We start from the raw sequence: 15,183 nt of genomic DNA, 5'->3' as shown, positions 1-15,183 counted from the left end.
CTTGGGCGCTCGCGACAGCCTGTCAGTATTTGGGCACTTGTTTCCGCTCGTGGAGAAACGCAGCCTTGTTCTTCGCTTTATACGGTCCCTACCGTACTACATGGTTGAATGGCTTAAAATTTGCTGTCGATGCGTCGGTAAATAAGTGCTGGGGTGGTGCAACTTCCGTTGACCGGATTGGGTGCTGACTTTAGTCAGCTAATCTTTCTATCTCTCGCGGACTATAGCAGTAGCTGCGTGTATGAAGTCTCTGGGTACATATAAGCTTCCCATTTATCGCTCACCATCGCCGTCAACCCTCAGACCAAAAACCATCTGTGCTTCGCATTGCCCTATATCAGCCCCCTTTCCGCTTCTTCACATAAATATGCTGTAAACAAAGGCTAGAACATACCTTCCACCACTTTCCAATCGTGCGTACTTACACAGCGCATGATTCAGCGCATGTCTACGTACTAGTACATACACCTACGCGCTGAGTCTACTCAGATTTTAAGGGGGAAATTAAGAGCCTAAGTATTGGCTTCGTCTCAGAGTTGGCTGTTCTCCTCATCACAACAGAAGAAACCACTAAATACCAACCGGTCAACCCTAGTGGTCGCCAAAATAGCGATGGACCACCGATTTTGGACTCAGCCTAGAACATATTTAACGGCGTCGAATGCCATTATCTCTCTATTCGATCCGAGTCAGAGTTCAACAAATCTTTCTCTCTGCCATGAGTTTCCAACTGGTTCGTGCCTCACTTTCGGCCGTCCTGTACCCTTCTTTCCTCATCTTCCATACGTTGGGATCAACTTTCGCTGCCCCTACACCTATAACTAGGCGCACTCTCCTACCACAGTTTTGTTCCGCCACTCACTTCCTAAGGGTACGGTGTCATCTTGCCCGAACTGAAGGGATATGGTCAAGCAGGTAAACCGGAGGACTTGAAGGAACAGGAACATGGGTATAAGAAACAGCTAGTCGAGTTGGTTTCGATGTTAGAAGAAGGAATTCAAAAGGTGGTAACTGTGGGTCATGACTATGGTGAGTGGACATAGAACAGGAACGGCATTCAAGGGACTGTTCAAGCCGATTTTTCTGATCCGGGACGTTATATAGGGTCTCCCCTCGCGGCGAGGTTCTGTGGCTACCACCCAGACGGAGCGCTTGGACTAGTCCTGTACGTCTTCCCCCCGCCCCTATTGGTTGCTGTGGATGGAGAGATACTTGTTGAACACCATACTCATGTTCTATAGTGCCTCGTTCCCTTACATGCCGCCCGAAGACAAACCCGTCGATCCAGACGCTTTAATCAAGGTCTTCAGGCCTATACTTGGGTAAGAAACATCAAATTCTTTCCCAGTCCCCAAGCCCAAAGAAACTCGATGAGCATGTAAGCCTTCTCTCTCCTAGAGATTCAATGTCCTCGATATACGTCATCCGCAGCTCACGAGTTTCGTTTCCATTCTTCAATTATGGTCCTGGCGCTGATGATTGGAGTAAACGCCTTTGTCCTTTGGGGGGAACTTCGACGCTGATTACAAAGTCGCCACTGAACCTTGGTTGGAGTGGGCTGTGGGTCAAGTTCTCGATGGAGTCATTGATAATCTAACGACATATACGACAAGGACGAAATCATGAATTTCTTGAGAGACACGTTTGAACGGCCCTTCTGTTGTTACAGATGTGAACGCCGCTGACAAAGTAGGTTAGCTACTATTTCATCCTATTCCCCGATTATTCGCTTCTTGTCCTCTCATCCGCACCCTCATTCAGCGATACTAACGAATGTGCCTTTGCTAGGTCTAAACCCATGCCTCGACCTTCCATCACGGGATGCCAAAAAGAGTTCTTCAAGAATCAATGATCCTGCGCATCGGCTGTTTTCGAGTGGACCAAAGCAGCAATGTGGGACTGTGAAGCGAGTAGTCAGGAATGTTTGTTGAGTGGGGACTTACTACCGATAATGTTCGGACATCGATAGGGATAAAATGGACAACACGTTTGCCATTTTCGCATGCTCACTGATTGGTTCAAGGGGATCAAATATTTGGGACAACATTTTTAGGAGAGGCGTGTATGCTGCGAAACGGCGAGTGTGGAGAAGGGTCGATATAGTGACTTTCCACTGGGTCTTACACAACGCTTCAACTTTAGGAGATTCGAGTCGTCTCAACGCAAGGACATCTAGCCGAGAAGCATCCTTAAACCTCATCATACTAGGGCCATGAGCCGGAAGCTCGTCCGTGCAATGTTCAAGTAGGGAAAAACTTGGATTGAGGTCGCGGTAATGCTGAAAGTCAGGCACAAAGGGGAGGGAAGGGTCCATCACTTCGACCGAGAGAACCCCAAAACCGAGTAGAACTGTTTCCAACGGTCCCTGCTATGCCAATGACTATGTATTTTCAGCGGACGCGAAGGCACCTCATGATGTGAACTCGAATGGTTAGGTTGCTCACGCTACCCCTCGCTCTATAACCCGCATCCTGTGTCGGGATGCCGATTTATTGCATTATTTGCAATGTATTCAGCCAGCTCTGCTGAGATGCAGCAAAGGCATGTCCAAAGAGTAGCAGCCTCTATAAAACCTAGGAGTCGCCTTTGTTGGTTCGTCCAAGGTTCCATGCTGCACAGGTCAGATATTCCACATGAGCTTTCATGAAATGCCAAACGGAATGACCTATTTCAAGCCGAGGTGCGCGTGCGGCAGGCACGGTCAGAGATCGGATTCCAGATGTAGCTAGGAAGGCCCTAATTTGGTATAAAACAGTGGTGGGTCATGCAATCAAGGACGAAGGCCACAGAAAGACAAGCAACATCGATTGAAGCCAGGCAGAAGGAAGCAAAAATCTGTCCCCTATTGATGCACAACAAGGCCCAGGTTTAGAAGCCACACAGTACGTCTGTTGTGGGGCTAAGCCAGCTTGCTTCCAAACTGCTGTATGTCGACGTTAACAGCAGTTTTGTTGGAAATCAGTTGGTACGCGTGCAGCCGGTGAATCCTTCAGTTGCATTTGCACCTCACAGCAGGGATATGATATTTCGGTTGAAAGTGTAGTGGGCGCGGCGGTTGGGCACCTGCTTGTGGAAAAATCCTGCTGTGAGTAATTCGTGCGGCAAGCGCCGCCTGACTAGCGCTTGTTCGAACTCCGCCTGTTCATTGTAGCGGGAATGCCGAAATCGGACTCACCAATACTTCAGAACCGTGTGCTCAGAAAGAAAAAGAAACATCAAAACCTCAATGCTTCCCGGTCGTCAGATGCTCAGGAAGAGACGCCTGTTTCTCGTAAACGCAAGTGGTCGGGGGTAGAAGAACCCCTTATCACGATCTCGCCTATAGTAAAGCCTAGCCACAAGGGGAAGGAGAGAGAAACTACCAACTCCGAGGTTACAAAGCAATCGAAAAAGCGGAAGCGAAGTAAAGGGAAAGCGCGAGGTGGCCACGTTGGGACCAGCACCGGCCCACCACCAGCGGTTTTGGCATCCACAGACTCATTTACCCTATCCTCTGAGGGCGTGGAACATGATTCAAAGTTTGTGGACAAAGATGCTGAGATACAACGACTTCAAAAGGAATTAGCACTGAAGAATGAAGTAAGCTCATCAGTGTAAAATGGCACTTGGCTCCCTTATGATGAGCATTGTATTAGCTTCTTAACAAGCATGAAAATGTTTTGTCATCTCTTCAAAATGCCCTCCAATGCCAAATATGCCTGGAGATGCTCTGGAAGCCGTATTTGTGCGTTCCCCATTTTATGTACATGGGATCGAGATCCTCGAACTCACGCCATTCAGAGTTACACCCTGCGGACATGTTCTTTGTGAAGGATGCTTGAAGGGCTGGTTTACTACCAATTGTGATTCCGAGGAGCCGATTGTCCCGCATCTGCGAAAGAAAACGTGCCCCTACTGTCGAACCGAAGTCAAAACCCGCCCAGTATCTGTGTATCTCATCAAGTCCGCGGTATCAACCATTATTCCTTCGCTTGACCCATCCTCCTACACTCACCCCGAAGAGGACGCTTCCCAGCGTGACCAGTTTGGTACACTGGAAGTCAAGGATGTTTGGGAAGGAATATTTCCCCCTCTCGCTCCATCTTCTGAGCGCGAACGGGCTGAGCATCCCGACGTTATGTATGATGACGAGGATGGAGGTGTCCCTAGATGTCGGGACTGCATGCATGAAATTTTCGACGGCATGTGTACAGGTTGTGGACGGTTATATCTGGGCGTTGATCAACTTCCCAGTGATGATGAAGGCGAGGAACTGTTCTTCAATTCATTCTTTGACGTCGCAACGGATATCGATGAATACGAGCCGTCATTCATAGATGACGGGGATCAAGAAGACACCCATCCTGTTATGCGTAATTACACGGATGATAGTGAGGCTGACGAAGAATTTCACGATGCACCAACCTTGGCCGTCCGCGAGGAAAGCGGTCACGAGCTGGACAACAATCAGACGCACAGCAGGCGGCATCGTTATCGTGTGGAAGTTACTAGTGAGGACGAGGACGATGATGATGATCCACCATACGTGCCTAACAGGCGTCGGCAACCTGCATGTTCTGTATCTTCTGACACCGATGGTAGTGACGACATCTCGGTGCAAATCCCTGGTTCTTTAAGGGGCCGTCGTCGAACACGCGTGAATGTGACGGTTGGCAGTGGCGAAGATTCAGAAGACCAAAGAGATCATCTGTCCGATTCCGAACATTGTAACAGTTGGAGATTTCGGGGCGCTAGCGTTTCGGGGCGGGGGTCATACCAGCGCGACAGGCGAAACCTTGGATCGTTAGCTATTTGCGTCAATCATTCGCCTTTGTCACTGATAGTTGCTTCAGGTCCCCTCGAGATAGTGAAAGCAGTGATACTCACGAACGGGATATGTAAGTTTATTTCGTTGGCATTCCGGCTTTCATTCTCATCCACTTTCCTCTAGAGAAATGTATGGGGAAGATGATTTCCTTCCTGGCCCCTCGCGAGCTCGAAGGCCTTACAGAGCAGGAGATGATGCAATGTCTGATTCGAATGATCCAGCGATTCAGTACGAGTCGTCTGATGAGGACACTGGAGCTCCAATCTTCTATTCCGAATCAGAGGATGGGTGAGTTGCTTCTGCTTCAATGCCCCCGCATCGCCCCTGCTTATAGCACTTCCTTACGGCTTGCAGAGACGGACTCATTGCCGACAATGACCAATACCATCACCCTTACGAACCAAATAGTCCCACGGGCTATGTTGCCCACGATGACGATGACGATGAAGATGACGATGAAGTGTGAGTTTAGGACAAGCAGTGAGATCCATATAAACTGATGCGTTCGTGTAGCTACGATGATAGTGAATCTGATTGATGCATACAACCTCCTAATCCTCATTGTAGAACTTCCACCCATGTAACATAGCTTTTTACGCGTCCCTGTTGCCGTTGGTATGGCCTAATTGTGAACTTTCTGCTAACGACTATAACGAGCTGGTCACTGAGTATACATTAATGATATGTCGATGCTGGATATCTTTGGGGATCGACATGGGCAGCATGCAAGACTTGTGGTACAGGCATTTAAGTAGTAATGGGCGGAAGCGTCTCACTGCAAATAATCGTAGGGGGCGTGAAAGGCTTGACGCAGCCTCCACACCAGACATTTATTGCTTCAATTGCAGCCGCACAAGACCCGTCAAGGTCATGCCCATTCCCATGGCACAAAAGCTTCACGGCGAGGAATTTGGCAAAGCAGGTTCCGTCAAGACTCTCAAGATTCCCCAAGCACCCCCCAAGTGCAATACCTTCTACATTGCCCATACAAATACCCTTCGTGTCCTAAGTTCGATGGGGATTAGACTATAGAGCCAAGCCACAGGTAAAAGTACAAGCATTTACCCTTTCCTTGATCAACTACCAGAAGCCATGAAAAAGTTGTCCTGATTCGCAAAATGGAGGACAGCTACTTACGGAAACCGAGTTCAATGTATTGGGCAACGCCGACGCCGAAGCCGAAGCCGCAAGAGCGACAAATGGAAGCACCAGACAAAAAATCTTAACCATCTTCGTCAAATGTTGACGCAGCGTTCGATGGAGTGTTGCAGACTGCGTTCACAGTGAGCTGGAGGGGAGTAGTCCCGAAAACTTGCTCATATTTATGGCTAATGTGTTTGAATAGGTCATGTAGACACTTCTCTGGAGATCATTCCGACAGCGGAAAATTTGTCAGACCACCCTCAGGAGAAAAGCAGGCAGGTGGGCGTATGATCGACATATGTTCTTGATGACGGAGTTGAATGCCTATTACAGTAAGGGACCCCACATCGAAATACCAAGATCTTGCTGTTTTCGGTGGCGTATGGTTCCGGCGATATGATGGAAGGGTGAGAGGCAATTTCGGCAACTGTAAATCGAAGCTCATCTGCTTCGAATCCCAAAGACCGAGAAAAGTGACAGCGGAGCCATGGAGCCGCAGAACTCTGTCAAATTCGGCTCTTGCACACGAAGGTCATACCCTGGAATACATTGACAAGCTAGGCCGACTCGTGGCTTCTCTCGCCTGCTCCCTGCGGTGTCAGCTCAGTTCATCTGGTACTACTTCGGCACAAATCAGTTATGTAGGATGCTTGTCAAGTGAGCGAGCGGGATCATGCGGTCCGAATGCTTCGTTCAGGGCGTGAGAACCGCCAGCAGAGAGACAGATTCACCCACCGGGACAGTGGGGCCGTGAAATCTCAAGTGGATGTCATGTAACTTTAAACCTAAGTAAAATTGTGTGGGGGAGCGGTTGGCAATCGGAAACCTTATGTAAATTTTAATGCGTAGAGGTAGTTTCGCTGTAGCTTCGCGAAGACTTGAGGATCTTCAAAGAAAAATACAACCGGGTTCTCTGCAAAGTTACTGATCGCCAGCTCCGGAGTGACAGGGCTTCTAATGGAAACAAAGCGGCTGAAGCGATCCTCTGCAACAAAGGCCTCAGCAAAAGGCGGAACAGCCCAGAACGGGGAACAAGTCATTGATAAGCGATGAGCCAGCAGACTGGTGAGGTATTATATGAACAAGTATGCCAAAGATTGTCCATTGGGTAATTCAGAGAATAGTACATTTTTTTCTAGGAGAAACGGTAAGTATACGTCTTTTTACGACGACAAGGGGCCGAACCTAGCTATCCTCCCGACGCACGTTACAACCCATAGAGCTCCTCTTTTGTGTCAATGCCTGGGTACACCCCCGTGCGTGAGAATAAATGCAACAGAATTGGACAAAAAAAGACGCACCCAGCTCCTCCTTGACACCACCGAGTTCGTTGAGATAAGCCTCGTATTGGCTCTTGTTCTCAACCTTCTCTTTGATTCCTTCGAATATCCTGACGGCCGTCGAATAGTCATCCACACGCCTGGCCGCACGGAGAGCAGCTTCGATGACGCTTGGCGCAGGGACAAGATCATAAGCAAAGCAATTATTTAACCCACGCTGAAGCTCGAAGAGGTCTTCAGCCGATTGGAAAAAGTTGGTATAGCGCTCGGTGAAAGACTCGAATGTCTCGACATCATGCTGGCCAGATGAACGGACCTGCGACCTGGTGGAAAATGCACGAGAGCCCGTAAAGGTGGGACGTGCAGCAGCCCGAAATGCCTTTGAAGACGGCAGCACCACAGCTAATACCCTGCGTGACATGGAGGACTGAGATGTGTGTGGATCTTGGGACCTTGAGAACAACTCCCCGGCAATTTCCTGACCGGAATTCCCCGACATCGAAAAAAAGTTGACGACGAATTTCTCCAACCTTCAGCATCGACCGTATTGACCTCAAGATGAGCGACGGTACGTTCGCCGACAGCATGAACTACGGCTTCAACACGTCTCTACTTTTGGTACCACCGCCTGCACCTTGTCATTCCCGGCAGACGACGTTTCCAGCATCTGCTGACAAACCTCATCTGCGGCTCACGGCCTCCAACTCTTTGCACGTTTTTCACCCCAACAGTGCCATTGCAGCACCGTACGACAGTGTGCTCTGATTTTTTCGCCCATCATCACCTCTCCTTTTGGCGCTGTGCGCCTCGTCATCTGCGTCTCGTCCAACACCTAACACCTCCTTCCAGCCTGGCAACAAAATACGACTACGGTAGAGCCTCAACAAACAGATGAAGGATGGGGTAATGCTGCGCGCAGTCCATCACCATCCCCTAATGGAGGGGATAAAGATATGAAGAATGGCATTCGTGGGGGGCAGCGAAGCCGCAGTCGCAGCCCTGTTCGCGTGGACCGTGGAAGGCAAGTCTGGAGCATCCGTGTGTACGCACTGCCACTGACTTGTGAAGGATGGATGGTTCCAGCAATCCTGGCAACAATCTTCATGTCTCTGGGCTCGACTCGAAGGTTGACAATCGCGAGCTCGAGGCAATCTTCAGCAAATACGGAAAGGTTGACGTGTGTCTGTCTATTGTGTCAATTGCTATTAACATTCACGCAGGTGGAGAGAGCTGCAATTATGCACGACCCCCATACCCGCGAAAGCCGTGGTTTTGGGTTTGTCACCATGGAGTCTGTAGAAGGCGCGGATGCGGCATCGGCGGCTCTGAGTAACACAGAGCTGTTTGGAAAAACTATTCGTGTGGAGAAGGTTTGTTTCGTTCTTGATGTCGATCCTGCATGCTTGACTGTTCCACCAGGCCCGCCGTGGTAGAGCTCGCACACCTACTCCTGGAAAGTATTTTGGTCCTCCCAAGAGGGCTGAATGTAGGTGTTGTAATTAAGCGATGTCTTCACATTACTGATGCACCTCTAGACGAGCGTCCCTATGATCCGCGTCCCTACGATTCCCGCTATGCTCGGCATGACAACCGGCGCGATGACAGGTCTGTCACACATTCATTTCCTTCCCACTGTTCTCAATCATTGCCAGGCGTGCGTACGGTGGAAGATACGAGAGGTATGATCGAAATGATGACCGCCGCCCGGAGGAGAGGAGGTTTGATGATCGCAGAGAGAGACGGTCAGTTTTTGCTTGTTCTGTCCCTTCTGTGCTCCTTGTGAACTGTCGTGCCATTTAGCTACGATGATCGACGTGACAGGCGTGACCGCTTCTGAAATTTCACGTCCATTGGATGATGTCTTGGTCGCCGGTGGTTCTGCTTTTCTGTGGTTTATCTTCCCTTGTAGGCGAATGAATGGTAAGACCTAGGTTCATGGTCAGAAAATTGTCATGTCTTGTCCCTTGTGTGTCTATATATGTAGCTATGCATCGTAATCTCTTCTTGGCCCCTTGGGTTCAGGAATTATTGGCAATTTGGTCACAATGTTATATTGTTGCACTACATAGTTCGGCTACAAGTATCCTAACGTGAGAATTCTATGTTGTTATCTGTTTGACACTTTGAACGATTTTCGCCGTTGTGAGATGAGTTATCGTGTAAGTTCCGCCTAAGGATGCCCCCTGGTGCGCCATATCATGGGAGGGTGCCTCCCTACACTGATATACGCGTCGACGCGTCCGCGACACCACATGGCGAGGAAAACGAGGTCACTCACCTCCACTTGCTCACACATGTGCATTCCGACCATATCTCTGGTTTGGAGAACCCAAGCTTCGGACAGCCCGTTGTATGCTCCCTTGACTCGAAGAATATGCTGTTAAGAGCTGAAAAAGGACCCGACCGGATCGCGTATGATCGGGGCCACACCCCGCATGTGGTGAGACCGTGGGCTCATTTGCAAACGAATGGGCGCGACGGACGCGGGATATCGAGGGACCTACTGGTATGGAATATTCATGCATCTTCCTCCTTATGCAGCTCAGCTTATTCACTCTAGCGGCCGATACCACTTAACTCGCCAGAACGCTTTCTTCTCAAAGGTGATGAAGAGGTTACTGTCACGGCTATCGATGCGAATCATTGTCCTGGAGCCGTCATGTAAGCCCTTCCTTAGATTGCTAACGACCTATCGGTTGAAAAGAGGACAGGTATCTTATTGAGGGCTCCAAAGGTGCAATTCTTCACACTGGAGACTTCCGTGCTGAACAGAGTTTTCTGGAAGAAATCAAGAAAAACCCTTTTCTTGCTCCGTACCTTGCGGTAGACTCGCGCTTGGACTTCCGCCATCTTTCGGATCCGTCTGTGGCGAAAGCGCCGCAGCCCATTCTTGAAGCCATCTACTTGGACACTGCCTGCCTTTTAAGCACCATAGATGCACCATCGAAGGTATTTCTTTGACAATGTGGGCCGAGGGTAGCCGTGTAATGGCATCTCCGTATATAGAGGGCTGCCACTTCTGGCCTTGTCAAGTTAATGAGCAAATACCCTCGAACGACGCGATTCTTCATCAACGCTTGGACGTGGGGGTATGAAGATATATTGAAAGAAATTTCCAAAGCTTTTGGTGCGAAGGTAAAGCTTCCTCAATTCCGTCTTGAAAGAGCATTGATGAGTTTTTCGTGCAGATTCACGTAGATAGATACAAACTAGTGATATTCTCGTTGCTTCAATCCGACCCTATGCTTCGGGCCATCATAACTCTTGATTCCTCGTCGACCCGTTTCCACGCATGCGAGCGTTTCAATCGCTGTGACCATGTGCCTTCAGATGATGCCGACGTAGTCTATGTGAATGCGGTAGAGTGCTCACTTGGCACTTGGCACTCTTGGTACTCTGACACGAAGGAGAAACTTATCAACGGAGAGTTGATTCGTAGCCTAGTCAGTGAAACTTATCTCAAACTTCTGCTACATGTTGATGACCGCTTTGTGGCAGATCGTGCCTCTCGCTCGGCATTCGGGCCTCCCGGAATTACAGCGATTTGTCTCACTCTTCCGACCGAAGCGAATTGTTCCAAATACTGTTCTTCCACAATATCATGGCGCTGATTGGGCATGTATCCCGATGGCGTTCGGCCATTGCATGAGCCCCGGGGCCGCAGAAAAGGTCAAGGAAGATATGCAGGCTAACGGGTATTCTGCATGGACCGACATGCTGCAGGACCGGGGGGATGGTCTCATACAGGATGATTTGGATTCCCAGGCTTGGGCTTCAAGAGGAGGCAGGTCGCCGCAGTTAGATGGGGTGTTCACTCCCACCTCGGTTCAGAATGTCGAGCTTCCCAAGGGCGTCAATTTAGGTTCATTATTTCCCCACTGGGAAAAGAGTGCACTTAGCACGTCATCAGCCAGTCATGAGGGACGCAAATGGCGTGTCATGGAACAGCTCGAGTGTTTCCTTGGTGGAGGGAGTGCCGCTGAGAGATTTAGCAACCCCATTGCGGGAGGAGTCTCCCACGACACCTCGTGGCAGACGACTCGGCTGCAACCCCATGGGGTCTGCCCGTCAACTCGGTCTGAAAACGCGCTCGTTTGCCCAGCAAACCATTGTTCAAGCAACTTACCTCTAAACAACACCTTGCCTCACGGGGCATCCCCCGCAAAGCCCTCCCAATGGCAAGCCAGATCAATCCAGTCGAAGGAGTCCATAACCGGCTGCAATCGACAGTTTCGCACCGCTCAATCCCCGAAAGGGACGGGGGTTGGTACGCCTGCTCGGCCAAGGGGCGAGAGGGAATCGCAGGAACATAACTCACGCACGTCCGTGGAAAACCAACCTCGCTCTACATCCGGCCAGAAAGACAAGCTACCTCATCAAGCTTCATTATTAGCCTCTGACGCAGGCACAGATGATGATATTCTTCAAGAACTTGCGCGTGCTAGAAAAAGCCCGTCCAAGGAACCGTCTCACAACCCGCAATGTGATATAGATGCTCATTCGAATACGAGGCCTAGCAGTCCTTCCTCTCTCGGCCCTCTTCAACCTATTTCCAACGGCGTTTCACCCCGAGTTCAGTCCCAGTCCCAGATTCTCAGTGGAGGAAGTCAAACTTCTCTTGACGAGATCGTGTCAACTCGACCCTCGAAGGACCATGTCTCATCTCCCTCCAAGGAAGGCGTCTCGCGACGTGCCTTGTCTACTACTTCCATCGGTTCGGACGCTACTTTCCGATCTTCCCATGATCTATCTAGAAACGACGCTGCTGCGAACTCGCCCCCCGCATCCGTAACCGGTCTCAAACCGACGAAGCGGTCGTTTGACCCTGCGGTTCTTGCATCTCAAAAACGTCAGCGTACAGGCTTGAAGGAGTTGCTCAGAAAATGCAGCGACGCAGAGATGCGAATCGGCGCTCCCCTTCAAGTTTCTCGCACGTCCAGTTCACTACGTTCGATTCCCCCAGAAATAGCAGAACGAACACCTCAGCCGGGGAGGAAAGTCCCATTGGGATACACACCCTTCCACTTACCGACGAATCACCTGGCTCTACCGATGTGCACCTTATCAAGGGAAATATGGAAAGACTCCGAGATGGGGAGTACTTGGAACTTCGCTGCCTCGACAGCCAGTGAGCCGGAACGACTATTTTATATTATTTATTCTGTTGTTGTGCTCGGAAAGTGTTGTTCATCGACATCTCTTAATCAACTAGATGAGACGCGGCTACCTTGTCACCTCATGCAAGATTAATGAGTAGGAGTGAAAGCATAAAAGACAATGCAGTGCGAGCGCAAACCACCTCCATATCTGCCCTTCCCTTAAATGAATTAATAAAGTGCACATCGAGACCGTCGAGACCCATGAGGTGCTATTGGCAAAACTTAACACTCCTAACTTCCCAGTCTACAATGGAAACAATTCAATTTGTAGACCGGGGAACAAGAAAAGTATTACTTACAAACATCAAAATCCCCTCTTTTGCACAAATGTAATCGGTACAAGTAGGATAACCAGTGCGAGTAGCACAACCGCCGCCAATCTGACCAGAAGAATTCCATGGGCTCGACGACCCCGCCCAATCCCCACTAAATCACTCCCAGCATCAGAATCCTGGCTAAAAAGACCTACATCATCAGGAGAAACGTACCATAATGTGGTGTCGAATATGATTCTTAAAGGAATCGGGCGGGTTACAGGTCAAAGAACGCCGCCTGGCTTGGGGTTCACCCCATTCACTCTGTTGAGGCTCACCAGTGGATGAGGGGTTAAGGAACACTGCTCGTCCCTGGATCTGGCCCTCAATCAACGGCTACATCCTTATCTAGCCTCCGCCGTACCCGGTTGTCCATGGCTGGCTTCCGCGGATGAAATAGCTCCTTTGCATACACGAACGTCACACTCCTAGCGTTTGTCGAGCGTGGAAAAACTAACCAGGTCTGTCATTGCTGCTGAAGGAGTCCTGTTTAGCACTCCGGCTCCCAACAGGGAGGTGACCTTTAGACAAGAAAGAGCGGCGTAACAAGGGAAGCAGGATGCATATATTGAACAAACCTTGAAAAAAGAAAGCTGGCCGCTCCCATGAACTGATTGACAGACAACTTTTCCTGATATTCCAGGTCCTGATCGACATCTAGTCAGTAACAAACGAACGTATTACTTTGCATCCCGGTCCTCATAACAAACAAGAATGCATGTCCCATCTCAAAAGCCAAAACACGGATCACTGATGACAAACCTGCAGTCGTTGAGCAGTCGAACTCGCAGCCTAATGAATACTGTCAGCAAGCAAAAGGAATACTTCGAAGTGCGTGCGATCTGTGACAGAGTGAGATAATGATCAAGTGACCACATAGAACTATCGCAAATAAAGCACAAGAATGAGGTGTTGGGGCATTGGGAGGAACCCGGGCAGGTCTGGGACGGACGGGAGACAAGGTAAAGCAATGGTCTTCAAAGTTTGCTTTATCAATCCACGTATCCGGTAAGAGGATCTCTTCGCCGTTAGTTCCCGCGGAAAAGGGTGGTGTGGACAACTTGGCACCCTCGGAAAGGCAAATGGACAACATCGACGTCATGTTGCCCATGTCTCTGAAAACTCGACTAACGAGATAGGGTGTTCCATACCTGACTTTTCGGACAGTGGCTCGTGGCTCACTTTCGAGATGGATTAACCACGCGAATGGTCACGAATCTGTTAAAAAAATGATAGACGAGACTAGACTAGACTAGACGAGACGAGACGAGACGAGACGAGACGAGACTAGGCTGGGCTAGGCTAGACGATTCAAGAAATCAGTTAACTTCACGCTTCACTTTTCATGCTCTTCCCTTGCTAGTTAAATCAATATCACACGCCTTCTCACGCCAAAGGACAATGCGAAAATAGACTAGACCAGACTAGACTAGACTAGGCGAGGCGAGACGAGGCGAGACTGGACTGGACTAGACTAGACTAGACAATGCCAATCCGATCACCTGCAAAGATGTAAGCGGTATTGGAGGTAATGAAACGACTTCGCACCGGCGACTATCTAAGGTGGTGCTACCCTAGCACTCTAAGGAACGCAGTGAAGACTACATGAGCAATTGGTTTTCGCCATTGTGAACACTCAATTAACTTACCTCGGAAATGTCCTAGAATTAGAGGGAAAGTGCACCGCTGGTAAACTTACCTGTCCAATTCCAGCGAGTGACACCTGGTCAGTAAAGAATAGACTAGACTAGACGAGACGAGACTAGACGAGACTAGGCTAGGCTGGACGAGGCTAGACGAGGCTAGACGAGGCTAGGCTAGGCTAGGCGGAGGGACGCAATTCCCCGCATGAGGTGTCAACAATCGGAATAACAAAGATGCTTGCCTTTGTCACCAGAACCAAAGCACAAAAAATACAACGCGGACGTCCGTCGCACGCAATACATCACCGCAATAATAGCAAGAGGCCAAGTCCCCAAAGTGTGGAATAACTTGCGTCGAAACTTCCTGGAGGCAAAGAGAGTTGGGATTTGCAAGTAAGGTTGCAGGACAAAATACTTGCAACAATCCAGATAGCGGGTTTCACCGAGTAGCTAGGCTGTTGTGGCACGACCGCGTTAGCTAAATGGTTTAACACGGAATGAAAATACGCACTTGGGGCCAAACCAAAAGGAAGGGGGGTTTGAATAGTCGATTCACTCTCGGGGCTGGAGGTCGCGCAACTTGGGTATGAAGATGATTCTGGAACGGCGTTCTCAGTAGGAGGTGCGTGCGAAGTGATGTGGCAGTCTGCAAGACTTGAGTGAGACGAGGTGATCGAAGCTCATCCCGGAAAGACTGGATAAACGACTTGAAAGGATGGTTCAGAAGGAGTAGTGGTTATCCGGACTGTAATTGAGAGAAGGCGACAAGGGTGGAGGCCAAGGGCCGACGTTGCGAAGGATTGTGAGGATTGCAAGGAAGGCACGTCAAACAGAGCG

The 15,183-nt window shown here is 49.6% G+C and overlaps 7 protein-coding genes across 7 annotated transcripts; 4 read left to right on the top strand and 3 right to left on the bottom strand.

The window, feature by feature from the left end:
• Positions 1-718: 718 nt before the first annotated feature.
• On the top strand, positions 719-1,326 carry EI90DRAFT_3016696 (uncharacterized protein; the record flags this gene model as incomplete). The annotated part of the gene is made up of 4 exons (XM_039057025.1): positions 719-871; positions 900-1,029; positions 1,105-1,165; positions 1,242-1,326. 4 exons carry the CDS (start codon positions 719-721, stop codon positions 1,324-1,326), a joined length of 429 nt encoding a protein of 142 aa, XP_038915793.1.
• A 1,761-nt stretch (positions 1,327-3,087) lies between these two features.
• EI90DRAFT_1107972 (uncharacterized protein) lies at positions 3,088-5,216 on the top strand. Its single transcript, XM_039051515.1, has 5 exons — positions 3,088-3,579; positions 3,636-3,724; positions 3,781-4,877; positions 4,931-5,095; positions 5,162-5,216. Coding segments are annotated over exons 1-4 (1,611 nt in total). The 5' UTR covers positions 3,088-3,156; the 3' UTR covers positions 4,933-5,095; positions 5,162-5,216.
• A 180-nt stretch (positions 5,217-5,396) lies between these two features.
• EI90DRAFT_1107255 (uncharacterized protein) lies at positions 5,397-6,135 on the bottom strand. The gene is made up of 3 exons (XM_039051512.1): positions 5,945-6,135; positions 5,873-5,887; positions 5,397-5,812 (listed from the first exon to the last, which is right to left on the bottom strand). Exons 1-3 carry the CDS (start codon positions 6,035-6,037, stop codon positions 5,555-5,557), a joined length of 366 nt encoding a protein of 121 aa, XP_038915791.1. The 5' UTR covers positions 6,038-6,135; the 3' UTR covers positions 5,397-5,554.
• Positions 6,136-6,725: 590 nt separating this feature from the next.
• On the bottom strand, positions 6,726-7,719 carry EI90DRAFT_2996450 (cytochrome c oxidase polypeptide 6, mitochondrial). Its single transcript, XM_039056213.1, has 3 exons — positions 7,252-7,719; positions 7,136-7,192; positions 6,726-7,085 (listed from the first exon to the last, which is right to left on the bottom strand). Exons 1-2 carry the CDS (start codon positions 7,649-7,651, stop codon positions 7,158-7,160), a joined length of 435 nt encoding a protein of 144 aa, XP_038915790.1. The 5' UTR covers positions 7,652-7,719; the 3' UTR covers positions 6,726-7,085; positions 7,136-7,157.
• EI90DRAFT_1107240 (uncharacterized protein) lies at positions 7,420-9,334 on the top strand. Its single transcript, XM_039051511.1, has 8 exons — positions 7,420-7,798; positions 8,080-8,251; positions 8,314-8,401; positions 8,451-8,600; positions 8,650-8,716; positions 8,766-8,835; positions 8,883-8,972; positions 9,031-9,334. The coding sequence occupies exons 1-8, from the start codon at positions 7,789-7,791 to the stop codon at positions 9,065-9,067; spliced, it is 684 nt and encodes a 227-aa protein (XP_038915789.1). The 5' UTR covers positions 7,420-7,788; the 3' UTR covers positions 9,068-9,334.
• A 15-nt stretch (positions 9,335-9,349) lies between these two features.
• Positions 9,350-12,480, top strand: EI90DRAFT_3154891 (beta-lactamase-like protein; the record flags this gene model as incomplete). Its single annotated transcript, XM_039065958.1, has 6 exons — positions 9,350-9,736; positions 9,791-9,891; positions 9,942-10,179; positions 10,237-10,365; positions 10,419-10,673; positions 10,729-12,480. Exons 1-6 carry the CDS (start codon positions 9,407-9,409, stop codon positions 12,478-12,480), a joined length of 2,805 nt encoding a protein of 934 aa, XP_038915788.1. The 5' UTR covers positions 9,350-9,406.
• Positions 12,481-12,539: 59 nt separating this feature from the next.
• EI90DRAFT_1107384 (uncharacterized protein) lies at positions 12,540-13,398 on the bottom strand. The gene is made up of 6 exons (XM_039051513.1): positions 13,282-13,398; positions 13,162-13,224; positions 13,068-13,106; positions 12,878-13,015; positions 12,689-12,815; positions 12,540-12,633 (listed from the first exon to the last, which is right to left on the bottom strand). The coding sequence occupies exons 2-6, from the start codon at positions 13,171-13,173 to the stop codon at positions 12,599-12,601; spliced, it is 351 nt and encodes a 116-aa protein (XP_038915787.1). The 5' UTR covers positions 13,174-13,224; positions 13,282-13,398; the 3' UTR covers positions 12,540-12,598.
• Between the last annotated feature and the right edge of the window lie 1,785 nt (positions 13,399-15,183).

Source organism: Cantharellus anzutake, assembly GCF_015039405.1.
Source record: "Cantharellus anzutake strain C23 chromosome Unknown EI90scaffold_25, whole genome shotgun sequence".
Classification (NCBI taxonomy): domain Eukaryota; kingdom Fungi; phylum Basidiomycota; class Agaricomycetes; order Cantharellales; family Hydnaceae; genus Cantharellus; species Cantharellus anzutake.
This window is presented reverse-complemented; position numbering and strand designations above follow the sequence as displayed.